Source organism: Gorilla gorilla, chromosome 11 (assembly GCF_029281585.2).
Source record: "Gorilla gorilla gorilla isolate KB3781 chromosome 11, NHGRI_mGorGor1-v2.1_pri, whole genome shotgun sequence".
Classification (NCBI taxonomy): domain Eukaryota; kingdom Metazoa; phylum Chordata; class Mammalia; order Primates; family Hominidae; genus Gorilla; species Gorilla gorilla.
Window position 1 is genome coordinate 68,785,001 of NC_073235.2, and position 14,931 is coordinate 68,799,931.

At 33.7% G+C, this 14,931-nt stretch overlaps 1 protein-coding gene and 1 long non-coding RNA gene across 3 annotated transcripts in view; one reads left to right on the top strand and one right to left on the bottom strand.

Moving 5' to 3' along the window:
- The window catches only part of LOC109025994 (uncharacterized), a 160,302-nt gene extending 159,966 nt beyond the window's left edge, over positions 1 to 336 (top strand). For both annotated transcript variants that reach the window (XR_008677726.2, XR_008677727.2), the window contains one exon: positions 3 to 336. This is a non-coding gene — a long non-coding RNA (uncharacterized lncRNA). The remainder of the gene's footprint in view (positions 1 to 2) is intronic.
- SCN9A (sodium voltage-gated channel alpha subunit 9) overlaps positions 1 to 14,931 on the bottom strand; it is a 179,578-nt gene that overhangs the window by 114,052 nt on the left and 50,595 nt on the right. The window contains exons 2-5 of the mRNA XM_055380255.2: positions 4,267 to 4,574; positions 1,487 to 1,605; positions 1,041 to 1,130; positions 319 to 447 (exon numbers count right to left, since the gene is read on the bottom strand). Of these exons, the coding sequence (XP_055236230.1) occupies positions 319 to 447; positions 1,041 to 1,130; positions 1,487 to 1,605; positions 4,267 to 4,524 (596 nt within the window). The 5' untranslated portion in view covers positions 4,525 to 4,574. The remainder of the gene's footprint in view (positions 1 to 318; positions 448 to 1,040; positions 1,131 to 1,486; positions 1,606 to 4,266; positions 4,575 to 14,931) is intronic.

Here is a 14,931-nt window from a genome sequence, read left to right on the forward strand (position 1 = left end):
AGGTTTTATTCATTTTTAAACAAGAACTGGGAAAAAGTGTAAACCTAATTGGCACTGCATAGACTATCCATCCAAGTGCTGAGCATGGAGGAAGATGATCAATCTCAATGATGTCACATACCTCTGAGTGGGAGATAGTCTTTTTGAAAAATTTAGTATTTGCCTATCAATGACTAGCTTTCATATAGCTTCCATTTTCCTTTAAATACAGACATTCCATGCTGGAAAAATCAGACCCCAGAGGTTTGCTGTTATTGGAACACTGTGCTGCCTGAGATTTTCATAAATTTGCCATTTCAAAAAGCTGAAAGTACTTACGCAAAAACAATGACGACAAAATCCAGCCAGTTCCACGGGTCACGAAGAAAAGTGAATTCTTCTACACAGAAACCTCTTGCAAGGATTTTTACAAGTGATTCAAAAGTATATATTCCAGTAAAAGTGTACCTAAACACAAGATTCCATTGGGATACTAGATGTGAAAAGAATACAACCACCATGTAAATCTTTATAACTTATTTTCTCTAATTAACCACTGGAAGACATATATTGGAGGATGGCTGTTGGGTTATGGACACACCCTATTAAACTACAATAGGTCTATCCAGAAAATATTAAAATGTCAATATCAGAAACATTCCCAGAAAGCAGAGGTACTTGAAATAACTAAGAATATAGGTCTCAGATCTGCCTAGAAATTTCCTACATTGCTTCTATCAAAAATTCACCCAAACAATCATTTAAAAATACACGCTTATAATTATAAAACATACACCCAAGAATAAAATATGTGTAACATGTCTAAGAACAGGATGGAGCATCTGACAAGTTCATTCTTTGAGAAAACACTGTAGCATCTAATTTTTCTAATCTAGCAGGTTAATATCATACAGGAGGTAAAGAACGAAAGAAAAGCAAGCATATAACATGGGAAGATAAAGATTCCCCATCTTCATAAATGCAGTAACTTCCTGGCAGGAAAAGGAAAGGATGAAATGATAATACCAAAACTGTATTAAAATGTACTTATACCCACTTACTCGACATTTTTGGTCCAGTCCGCTGGGTTATTCATGGTCATAAATATGCAGTTTGTCAGAATAGTGCACATGATGAGCATGCTGAATAAGGTAGCTTAGAATCAAGGAACAAAAGAGATGACAGTGGGAATTTGAAATATTTGAGGATGACACTTGTTGAAATGCTTACAACTTTTCCTTAGAAAAAAATTCTAAATGAGCTTGTAGACTATTTTGTCTCTTTGAACAAGAGAGTAATAAATAAAAGTAACATATCCTAAAATCTTAATATTGCCACTCTCCCTGTCTTCTCTGAGACCCATGACAAATTATATTAATAATATTGAAATTAATAAACTAAAACCAGAGTCTTTCAAGGTGCAAAAGGTATAACATCTATATTTGAATAAAATAGCAAAAATTACACCATAAAGTGCCACTGGATGTAATCATTTTTAAAAGGATATGAGTGTACTAAAATCTTAATAGATATTCTTCTTAGAGGACTGAAAGGAGAAAGCATATATAAAGCAGGTGTGGCATTGAAACGGAAGATTGTTTTCCCTTTGTTCAATACTATGAAAGTCTGCAGGAGGAAAAAGAAAGGATGAAATTGAGAATCCAAAATATCAATTTTTCACATCAATATCAGCAGTTTACCTTTCTACATGGCAGTGTTATATTGAAGAAACACTGCCATCAGACTCCAGCAATGTGGTTCCAATGTCATCAACGCATCTATCAATGTCACCTTGGCCAATGAACTCCAAGTCCACTTCTTCATAGTAAATTTAAAAATTGAGCTATTTGTTAGCATGTATTGCTTAGAGCTTTCAAAATACTGTGTTTTATATTTTTCATTTTCTTTAAACAGTAACAATAACTGTGGTTAAGTTATTTTAAAGTACAACTTCTTTCCCTTCCATTACACTGCATTTTAAGAAAGCCAAATAGAAACTAGCTATCTCTAATATTTTTATCATAAAACCTTGAGAATTTTAATACTTGCTGGCAATTGTTATGGTTAGCAGCACATGTTCCAAAATATGAGTTATTTCAAAAAATATTTTCCTAAGTTTAAGGAATGTCAGAGTTGGAAGAATCCTTCCAATCACTGAGTTCAATTTCTTTATTTTAGGTATAATACTAATATTAGCTTTTAAAAGGGACTTAAATTAAGAGGATTCCTCACTAACCATGGTAATTTAAAAAACGATATGAATAGAAGCAAACATTCTTGAAATGTTATTGTAGCAATTCCATAAGTGTCCTTTTCCATAGCTTTAGTATTCAGTTAAGAAATAAAAACAACTAGCAGTAACAACAAAATATTAAAGCAACCTAAAGCATTGGCTTAGAAATCAGAAAGACAAAGTTCAAATCCCAGCCTTATTTTTCTCCGGTTGGCAGGAAGATGACTTGTGTTAGCTGAAAGACTCCAACTTTCTAAGTTTTAAATAGGGTTATCAGTGGGTTTCTGGCAATAAGCATTTCTCACCATATTCAGGAGGTAAGGCTGTGAGTCAGGCTTTTTATTTGTATGCAGCAGCGTTCCCTCAAGAAAACAAATCAGAGTCTATTATTTTCAGGTGTCCTTTTATTTTCCTGTTCCCTTTCACTGTATCAGTTATATCTAAATACAATTTAATGTAAAATTCACTTTTACATAGAAAATTATTTTAAAATTAATACCTAGTCCTCAAGTACAATCCTTTTTGTCTTAAATCTCAGTAGACTGTATTTTTAAAAAATTATTCATCCATTCTTTCTGCAATTGTATTGACATGGTTTGGCTCTGTGTCCCCGCCCAAATCTCATTTTGAATTGTAATCCCCACGTGTCAGGGGAGGGACCTGGTGGGAAGTGATTGGATCATGGGAGCGGTTTCCCCAATGCTGTTCTCATGATAGTGAGTGAGTGAGTTCTCATGAGATCTGATGGGTTTAAAAGTGCGGCATTTCCCTCCTCTTTCTCCCTCTCCTGCACCATGTTAAGATGTGCCTTGCTTCCCCTTTGCCTTCAACCATGATTGTAAGTTTCCTGAGGCCTCCCCTGCCATTCAGAACTGTGAGTAAATTAAATCTCTTTTCTTTATAAATTACCCAGTCTCAGGTAGTTATTTATAGCAGTGTAAAAATGGACTAATACGGCCGGGCGTGGTGGCTCACGCCTGTGTTCCCAGCACTTTGGGAAGCCAAGGTGGGCAGAACACAACGTCAGGAAATCGAGACCATCCTGGCTAACGCGGTGAATCCCCGTCTCTACTAAAAATACAAAAACAAAATTAGCCGGGTGTGGTGGCGGGTACCTGTAGTCCCAGCTACCCTGGAGGCTGAGGCGGGAGAATGGCGTGAACCCGGGAGGCGGAGCTTGCAGTGAGCCAAAATCGCGCCACTGCACTCCAGCCTGGGCAACAGAGGGAGACTCTGTCTCAAAAAAAAAAAAAAAAAAAAGACTAATACATGTGTAGTCAGAAACTATATCATAACAGGTAATGAAAAGGAGTTTGAACAAAAATAAGGAATGAGTTTTGTATTCAAGGAACTTCCTAGAAAAATGAAAAGAAGAAAGTAACTAATATAAGGCAAGATGTGACAGATATCATACAGAAAAATACAAACGGGGAAGAATGAGAGTGAAGAGGGAACAGGGTCACATGACTGTCAAAATTATCAGGGAGACTTTATAAACCGGAGGTCATCTGAGGAACATGAAAAATCGCAACATACTACATAGTATTGGCAAGATCAAGTTACCTTACACTTGAAATTTTAATAAAAAGAATTGTTGGTATTTTAAAATTGAAATTAGCAATTTTCATTCGCATTAAAAACTTGTAAGTGATTTTTGGGTCTGCATACACATGAGAGTTAATTATTAGCAGGAAAAAATAGGTATGATTATAAAATTTGGCAGATCACTGTGTCATGTCCAAAAATGTTATGCTAAACAATTATACTAAACAATGTATACTATGTTATACTAAACATTATACTAAATTTTAAAAGATGTAAAAAATTAAAAGTAGTATGCCAATGCCAGAGCCAATTTCAATGAAAAATTTGAAAAAGTACAGATTCTGAATATCCTATATATATATATATATATATATATATATATATATATTTAATTTAACATTCTGGTCATGATATGGTTATTCACTAAATTTCACTAATCTCAATTTAAAATAATTTTTATACAGAAGGAAGCCAACAGAAACTGACCACTGAAGTCAAAATAAACTCACCTTTTTGTCTGCATAGTAGGGGTCCAAGTCCTCCAGGGGCTCTGACACCATGCCGGGAGGAATGTCCCCATAGATGAAGGGCAGCTGTTTGCCAGCTTCCAAGTCACTGCTTGGCTTTGGGGCTTCTTCATCATCATCTTTCTTTTCTTCTTTGGGTTCCTTTGATTTTCTTTCAGCAATGCGTTGTTCAATGAGGGCAAGAGACTGTTTTGTGAAATGGACAAAGCTCTGAGGTCCTGGGGGAGGCAACATTGCCATCTTTTCATCCTGTATATTTTAATTCCTCTTCAGCTCCTCACATAAGAGGCCTGGATGGAAACAAAGAAACAAAGACTTAACTATTTGCCTGCCAAGAAAGGCCCATTAAAAAATAATAATAACAACATAAACAGATTTTTAGTTTCAACTACAAAAGGTAACATGTTCTAGAATTATCAGCTTGTTAAGGGATTACTATGTGTCAGGCAATGGGCGGGACTTATCTTTCGTGCCTTCTAACCATCTCTATACTCAGAAATTTGAAGTTTACGCTTCATAGCTTTAAAGTAAAAAATGACAATTTTCTGAGTAAATTTTCCTAAATTCCCCTTCTTTTCATCTATATTTACCTTTGGTGCAATTCAACTCAACTTTCCTCTTTTAAAAGTTTTTATGACAATGCCTTTGGTAGCACCACTCTCCAGCCTGATGCTGTTTTACCAACTAAACTTATGTAATATTCTAAATCCTGTGCTGTCACTTCAACAATGTTCATAACATCTTGACCAGGAGAAGATTCCATCTCACGAAACCACTTTCTTTGCTTATCAATCAGAAGCAACTCCTCATCCATTCAAGTTACCGCGAGATTGCAGCAATTCAGTCACAATTTTAGGCTCCATCTCTTAATTCTAATTCTCTTGCTATTTCCACCACATCTGCAGTTCTTTCCATCACTGAAGTCTTAAACCTCTCATAGTCATCCATGAGAGTTGGAATCAACTCATTCCAATTTCCTATTAATGTTTGTATATTGCCCTCCTCCCACAAATCATTAATGTTCTAATAACATCTAGAATGGTGAATCCTTTCCAGAAGATTTTCAATTTACTTTTCCCAGACCCATCAGAGGAATCACTATCTATGGCAGCTATAGTCTTATAAAATGTATTTATTAAAAAATAAGACTTAAAAGTTGAAATTACTCTTTGGCCCATAGGCTACAGAATGGATAGTGTTAGCAGGCATGAAAATAATATTAATGCCCTTGTACATCTCCATTAGAGCTCTTGAGTGACCAGGCACATTGTCAATAGGCAGTGATATTTTGAAAGAAATCTTTTCTTTTTTTTTTTTCTGAGCTATAGGTATCAACACTGGGCCTAAAATATTTAGTGAACCATGCTGTAAATAGATGTGCTGTCATCCAGGCTTTGTTGTTCTATTTATAGAGCACAGGCAGAGTAGATTTAGTATAATTCTTAAGAGATTTTCTGAATGATTAAATAATATAATTATTTAATTTTCTGAATAATTAAATAATATAGTTATTTAATTTTCTGAGTAGTAAATAATATAATTATTTAATTTTCTGAATAGTAAATAATATAATTATTTAATTTTCTGAATAGTAAATAATATAATTATTTAATTTTCCGAATATTAAATAATATAATTATTTAATTTTCCGAATATTAAATAATATAATTATTTAATTTTCCGAATATTAAATAATATAATTATTTAATTTTCCGAATATTAAATAATTATTTAATTTTCCGAATATTAAATAATTATTTAATTTTCCGAATATTAAATAATTATTTAATTTTCCGAATATTAAATAATATAATTATTTAATTTTCCGAATATTAAATAATATAATTATTTAATTTTCCGAATATTAAATAATATAATTATTTAATTTTCTGAATAATTAAATAATATAATTCTAAGATTTTCTGAACGATAAATTAGCATTTGCTTCAATTTAAAGTCACCAGCTGCATTATCCCCTAACAAGAGAGTCAGCCTGTTCATTGAAGCTTCGAAGCCAGGCATTGACTTCTCCTTTCTAGCTATAATATATTCTTCTAGTAGAAGGCAGTTAGACCTACATTGAAAATCTGTTGTTTAATGTAACCACTCTTATCAATGATCTTAGCTAGATCTTCTGAATAACTTGCTGCACCTTCTCCGTCGGCACTTGCTGTTTCACCTTGCATTTTTATGTTATGGCAATGACTTCTTTCCTTCAATCTCATGGGATACCGTCTGCCAGCTTCAAACTTTTTTTTTCCAGCTTCTTCACCTCTCAGCCTTCATACAATTGGAGTTATGGCCTTGCTGTGGATTAGGCTTTGGCTTAAGGAAATGTTGTGGCTGGTTTATCTTCTATCTAGATCACTAAAACTTTCTCTATACTTGCAATAAGGCTGTTTTGTTTTCTTATCATTCATGTGTTCACTGGAGTAGCACATTTGATTTCCTTCAAGAACGTTTCCTTTGCATTCACAACTTGGCTAAGTACTTAGTGCAAGAGGCCTAGATTTTGGCCTATCTTGGTTTTCAACATGCCTTCCTCACTAAGCTTAATCGTTTCTAGCTTCTGATTTAAAGTGAGAAATGCGCAATTCTTCCTTTACTTGAACATTAGGGGTGGGAATGGGTTACTAATTGGCCTAATTTTAATATCATTGTGTGTCACGGAACAGGGAAGCCTGAGGAAAGGGAGAGAGATAGGGATGCTGAAACAGAACACGTCACATTTAATGACTGTTTGCTGTCTTATGTCGATGTGGTTCATAGCACCCTAAAACAATTACCACAGTAACAACAAAGATCACTGATCATAGATCACCATAACACATACAGTAATAATTAAATAATGGCAATTACAAAGTTGAAATATTGTGAGAATTGCCAAAGTGTGACACAGATGCATGAAGTGAGCACATGCTGTTGAAAAAATTATGCTGACAGACTTGCTTAATGCAGGGTTGCCACAAACCTTCAACTTGTAAAGAATGCAGTATCTTGAAGTGCAATAAAGCAAAGCCCCATAAAATGAAGTATGCCTGTATTTTGATGGAAACCAAAGTTAGGATAAAGGTTTTTAAAGAATGTAGTGAAAAATAAGGGATATTTCATGTACACATTCGAAAGTAGGACGATTCTGAAAGGTAAAGAGTAAGTTATGACTCGGCAATTCCACTACTAGGTACAGACTCAAGGGAATTTAAAACATATGTCCACACAAGAACGTTTACATGAATGTTCAGCAGCATTATTCATAATAGTCAAAAAGTAAACACAACCTCATTACTCACCAATGAATAAATGGATAAAGGAATGTGGGATATTCACACACTGAATTAGTATTTAGCAATAAAAACAAATGAAGTATAGGTACATGTTACAACATGGATGTGATGAAAACCCTGTGAAAGAACACAGAGCCAAAAGGCCACATATGATATGATTCCATCCTATGAAATGTCCAGAATAGGCAAATTCCCAGAAACAAAATGTAGAGTATTTTTTGTCAGAGGCTGGGTGTAATAGGAAGTGATTATTGATGGTTATGTGGTTAATGGTTAAAGAGTATGGGGCTTCTTTTGAGGTGATAAAAATATTCTAAAATTACATAATGATGATGGTTGCATACCTTTGTGAACATACTAAAAACCACTGAGTGATACACTTTAAAATGGTGATTTTTTATGGTGTGTAAATTATACCTTAATAAAACTACTATGAATATGCATTAAGAATTTTGAATCCTAAAATATGTGAAAATTGTCCTCAGAATAGGAAGAGATTTAGTAAAAAGGAAACAAATCAATGAATCAAATCAAAGCAGTTGCCACTTGTGCTTTGGAGATTCCTCAACACTTTTGGAAATCATAAAGGTGAGAAGACGGGATAACTTGCCTCACTAGACTTTCGGTGTAGACATACTGTGGCTCTTGAAGAAAAGTTGGCTTGAATAACTGGTGTTTTTGTAGATACTGCATTCAACTGGAGGGTACCATCTCTTTCAAGAATTATTTGACGGAAATCTAGGTGCAAAGATGTTATGAACTCAGATGTCCATTACCAGTTGGATTCTTCCAATATTCCTATTCTCCTCTGTCTCTGTCTCCCCCAACCCCCATGCACATGCTCAACACAGCTCCAGAATGACTAAAGTATATGAAAAAAGCAGAGGCAAAGGGTGGTCAATGCTAGTGGTACCATGCATGGGCAATATTTCCCTGATCAAGCTAAATTAAAGGAAGACACTAAGCACCTGCTTAACATCATGATCTGTGAAATGTAAGTTGAAGAGACCTTGATCAGATTTCATCATCATCCTCTAGTTTGGAGAGGTGAAACTTCCTTTCATTTTACTAATTTTATAGCTTTGAAGAAGAGCAGCTTTAGTTGGCGTCTGAGTTTGCTTGGAAGTTATTGTACAAGGCCAGTGGGGTGGCAAGATGATAGGCTGACAGGGTTACAGAGGGCAACATAAGTAAAAATGGAGCCTCACACTTCACCAACACACACAAAGAAGATGCAATGATGGGGCAGGACCTATGTGTGACTACAACTTCTTTCCTCTTCCCTTAGTCTTCTGGATAAGCAGGCCACAAGAGTTTTCATTAGTCAGGCATTTAGTTTAAGATTTGAGATTTCTGGTGGAGTAAATATTTAAATGGAAAAATAAAGCTCAAAAATTCTAATAAAAGTGAAAATGAATACTTATTTAATGTGAGAGTAGAGAGGACTTGTAAAGCATTACACTAAAGGCAAAATCTAAAAAGATAAATAATGCTAGATTTAATCTCATAACAATGAAGGTTTTTAAAAGTGGAAGGCATCCACTTTTAAAATAAAATAAAAAAAGTACAATACAAATGACAGATGAAGTGCTTTTCCTTTAATGAATAAAGATATTAAAATAATATATCTCATAAAATTTAGTAAATAACATAATTATCTAAAAATACAAATGATTAATAAACACTTGTAACCATGTCAAACCTCACTAGTAATCCAAGAAACAAATATTAAAATAAACATGGGGAACCAAATTTGGCCTATTAATCATTAGCAAAGATTTTAACAAAAGTAATAGTGATATTAGAGACGTTATAGGGGAAATCACTGTTGCCTGTCTGGATGACAGTAATAAATAATGTGTACTGTCCGGGTGCGGTGGCTCACGCCTGTAATCCCAGAACTTTGGGAGGCCCAGGCAGGCGGATCATGAGGTCAGGAGATCGAGACCAACCTGGTGAACACTGTGAAACCCTGTCTCTACTAAAAGTACAAAAAAATTAGCCAGGCATGTTGGCAGGCGCCTGTAGTCCCAGCTACTCGGGAGGCTGAGGCAGAGAATGGCGTGAACCCAGGAGGCGGAGCTTGCAGTGAGCCAAGATCGCGCCACTGCACTCCAGCCTGGGCAATAGAGCGAGACTCCGTCTCAGATAAATAAATAAAGTGTACAAACTTTTTGAGGGTAATTTTGTAATATCTATCAAAAGCCTTAAACACGTGAATTCGTTTATATTGCCAAATAATTTTCCTTCTAGGTATTTATTCAAAGACAGTAATCTCAGGTGTCCTCTAACATGTATAAATATATTTACTACAATATTTTTATAATAGTGAAAAATTATAATCAATCCAAAATCCTAACAGTAAGGGTTACACTAAATGAAGTAATGAATGTATAATGAAATAATGAGCAGCTTTGAAAGGGAGCTTTCAAAGACTATTTAATGAATTAAATGAATTATAAAAATATTATAATGCATAATAAGTGGAATCCAGGTTATACACACAGATAGATGTAAATTAATAATAATTTTTAAAATGATATTAAATTTAATTTAAATACACAATGCATTTAACAAAGGTTAGTCCTAGTTAAGAGATTATGGATTATTTTTATGAATGTCTTTATACTTTACTTTTCAAATTTGTACAATGAAAGTGTCATGTTTTTCTATCCAGAAGAAAGAAAATATACTTTGAAAAAAATCATTTAAAATTATTTGACCTAATTTTATATAGTCAATGAAATCAATCAATATTTATTCTTGTCATGTTTAATTTACAATTTTGAAAAATATATTGCTACATTTCCACTTTTATTAACATTACTATGATTGTATCTTCTTTAGAATGAAATCCCAATGTTGCATATAAAGGCAGTACTTTTGTTTTCTCATTACTATCTTACCCACTCACCATTAATCTCATATTAGAGAATACTTAGGCAACTACTAAAATTAAAAAATGAATGTGTTATTCTTGTATCTAAGATTTCCTATAGTTAAAATCAATATGGAAATATTTATTCTGAACTCTTTCTTATTTTCTATGTATGCAGACACACATATATATATATAGATATGTTTTATCTATGCTTATCAATCTATGGATCTATGTCTGTCCAAATATCATATCATGTATTTGTCTATCTAGCATCTATTTTTCTTCACACATCTTTCCAGTCAAAGCAATGTCAGCTCCCAGTTCATGAAAATGGTCTTATCCCATGTGTTTATCACACTCTCTGGCCTTCAAATTTCCATTGCAGTAAAAACAAAGATGTACAGTGGGGAAACGTTACATAATATCACTAAAAACCAGAGGAAGACAAAAAAAGTTATCATAAATCGTAAGATTACCCTAGTGAGGAGATCAAAGCAGAAGCTACAGTCTAGAACACTCATCTGAGAATGTTAGAATTTCTTTCTAGCAGAGAAGTCACAGATTTCTATGGCAAATATGTGATGTAGATCAGAAAACAAGTTGATTAATCCATGGATTATTTATTCAATAATGTTGCAGAAAACATTGTCCCACTTCCCTCTCTATGTTAAATATGTAGCAGAGTGGTTTATCTCCAAGCTATCACCAAAAGGATAATATCTGCATTAATTAAGGTAGGACTCCTAGGGTATCCATGTCCATTTTAGCTAGAACCAGGGTGGAGTCGAGGGAAAGGTGACTCCGTTATATACTCCTCATCCATACATCCTAAAATGTAGCCTGCCTGTCAGTACACCATACATGTATGTACACAGACCTTTCAGTCATCCCTCTCTTTCAAGAGAGGATTTGTTTGGGAAACAGACCTGTATAAAGACAGATGCATTTTGAATCAAATGCTATTATCAGACATTAACAATAGAAACAAGATTTTATAAGCTTCCAAAAATAAGATAACTAACTAAAAAGAATGAAAATTAGATTGCCATTAAAATTTCCTTAGCCATAATTGACACTAGAACACAATCAATGCTTTCAGTGTGATGAGAGAAAATATTTTGAATCAAATGCTATTATCAGACAACTTATTATCAAGTGTGATGGCAAACAAAATATATTTCTAGGTATAAGAAAATTCAAAATTTAACTCCTTTTAATCTTTTTTTTTTAAGTTACTTTGGATTAAGGTAGAGCAAAAAAAAAAAAAGTATTTCTAAAACACATAGAATACAAGAATACAAGACTGTTTCGCAAATAGTGTGAATAAAAGCAAAGGGAATTTGTTTCTTCAGAACGTGTAAATAGCCATATCGTCCAAATAGGAATCAATTCAAAATGAGGCATGAACTTGAACAACTGGTAGAATTGAAGCAGAGAGGATCCACTTGAGTTTGATGTGTTCTTCAAGTAGCAGAGTTTGAATGAGAGGTTTAAATTCCTCCTCTGGATCAAACCATGTTACTTGTTTTAAAATGAAAAATACTTACATAATTATAATATCGTTAAATTGTATCAGTTAATCATCTCACAAACGTGCCAATTACCAAAGCATATATAAAATGTAGGTACAATTATAGAACTTTATTTACACAAAGACAAGATATACACATATATGTGTTAAATATTATCAATGTAAAGGTAATGGAATAGCTTACAAAAATTGAGAGGTAGAGGGGGATTGGTGGTGAGGGAAAAGTTGGAGAGCTGACCCCTTATCTTACATTGAAGGCAGTTAGTGCATCCTGGCTAAAGTTCAAGTAACAAGAAATAGAGGTTCAGGTATATTCCATTTAAAGGTACAAATCCAACCCATAGAATTTCTTAGAAATAGAAACATAACTGTTTGGAATTTGAGAATGGGGCAGAAAGAGAAAAGTTTACATAAATAAATTCCTCATTTTCAAATTAGAAAGTTAGAAAACATTACATAAGTTGATGAAATAAAAATGAGACATAAGCATATTATTTAGAGATAAAAAGGAAAATATCAGAAAAACTTTTTTTTAAAAAAGCGGGAAGTGATTATTCCCTAGATAATGGCTTTAAAGGGATAAAGCAAAAATTGTTTGAATTAGTTACCATGTGCATTTGTTAATTTTTTAATAGTTATTATTATGATTAAAAAGCTGTAAAATAAAAGAAGATATTATACCTCTCTCTTGAGCCAAAGAAACCAACAAACAGCTGCTTAAGTAGAAACTGTTCTGTTACCTTCATTGGGCTTGAAAAATATGGACTGACTCTACACCTTTCAAACACCATATATTTAGACACATTATTTTGATCTCTTTCAGGTAAATTGGAGACAATTTGCAATTCATTTTTATTAATATTTCTTCTTCAAGGGACCATCTGACACACTGCAAACACTCAAAGTTACAGTAAAGATTGTGTCTTCTACTTTCTCTGCTTAGATGAATACTGAACACTTCATTGGGTGCTACCAATGGCTGGCTTGCTGAATGCATGGTTTTCAACAATATCAATCTTCCTATTATCTGACACCAATTCTTCCATAATGAGCTTTGAGATGTGGGCATTACATGATACTTAATACCAATAACCCACAACACAAAATTAATGTTTTATTATCTGCTGTTTTCCAAAATACTACTGTTTTAAAATCTCTTTCACTTATGTTAGGTAATGTTAAAAATGCAGCTAAGTATCATTTGTCTCTATGGTTGTCAAGAGTGTATATGTCAGAATGAAGGTATACTCCACTGTGGCTATTGACCAGGGTATACAAAAAAATCATCTGTGTAACCTAAAAAAATACAGATGCCAGGGCTTATCTAAGTAATGCTGAAATAAAATTTTTAGGGAAGAGCATAAGCATGTCTACTTTTAAAAAGCATAAAATATTAACGTGAACCCTCCATTTGATTTTGTTAAATCAAAAATATCAGATGAGTACACATACATCAATGACCAGGTTTTATTATTCAAAAGGAGAGAAAAAATTCAATTCAAAAAGTAGAAAAGTTTTTGGATTTTGTTTGGTTTGAAGACAATGAATGTAAAATACACAACTTTAAAGTTATCTATTTTAAAATTGGAAAGGATAAACATAAATTCCATTCAATAGACCAGGCACAGTGGCTCATGCCTGTAATTCCAACATTTTCGGAGGCCAAGGCGGGTGAATCACTTGAGGGCAGGAGTTCAAGAACAGCATGGGCAACACAGTGAAACCCTGTCTCTAGAAAAAGTACAAAAATTAGCCAGGCATGGAGCTGTGCACCTGTAGTCCCAGCTGCTTGAGAGTGGCTAAGGTGGGAGGATCACCTGAGCCTGGGGAGGTTGAGTCTGCAGTGAGCTATGATCGCACCACTGCAGTCCAGCTTGGATGACAGACAGAGACCCTGTCTCAAAAAAAAAAAAAAAAAAAAAATCAATCAATTCAATAGAAACAACACATATTTTGAACTCCGAATCTCTATTATGTTCAATTAAAGAAAGAAGAGTTGGAATGAGGGGAAAAACTGAATGAAAAAAATAGAAGTTGAAGGAGAGAAGGAAGATGATAAACCAAAAAGGGTAAAAAAAAAAAGTTTTTCAATGTTTTAATATTTACTTTTTAATTCTCAACATTTTAAGCATCATTCATGTCACTTATATCACTTCATTCTAATTATAGCCTGGCAAAATCTTTTTTTTTTTTTTTTTGGTAACTCTTATTCTCTCCAAGTTCTTTTGAGGCACGCAGTGCTCCTCCTCAGAGTTTTGCTCATACTCACTCATCCCTCATCCTCCAAACCTATCAGCTCTAAAGCATCCTCAGTGAATCTGTTGTCAAGCAATAAGCAAGAAGAAGGAAGAACTCTTGATGCTGTAAAATAATCAAGAGTTACATTAGGTCTTTCCCAGCATTTATTTTAAAACGCTGATCTTCCAACTTTCAGGAATGTATAACAACATTCAAAAAGAAAGGACAAAGATACTAAAAGAAATAGATTTATTTTATCAGCCTAATAACTAAAAATTTGTATTACTTTATGAAACACTACTTAGAAAACACTTTTTTTAAAAAATTTTCATTTTATTTGAGTTTCTATAGTTTCTTCTTAATTTGGAGCTTTTGTAAAATCTTTAATATACAGCTCGATTTCCATTTGATCCAATGTAAAATGAATAAAATCCTTCAGCAACAGTTATAATATATATCATGAAGTGTACTTCTATTCCATACAGAACAATTCACACTGGTTTCAGTGGCTCACAGGTCAATAATCATCTTGGCCTTTCCCATTACAATTTGTGCTCCACATTTTAGAGCTGTTGACCCTGTGGAGACGACATAACCTCTCTGAGCCTAAGATTCCTAGTTCGAAAAATTGAGTTAATAATCATGCTCTGAAGAGTGGTTTAGATTGTGATGGTTAACTGTATATAAAGTGCTTAACAGGAAGAGTTTTGCAC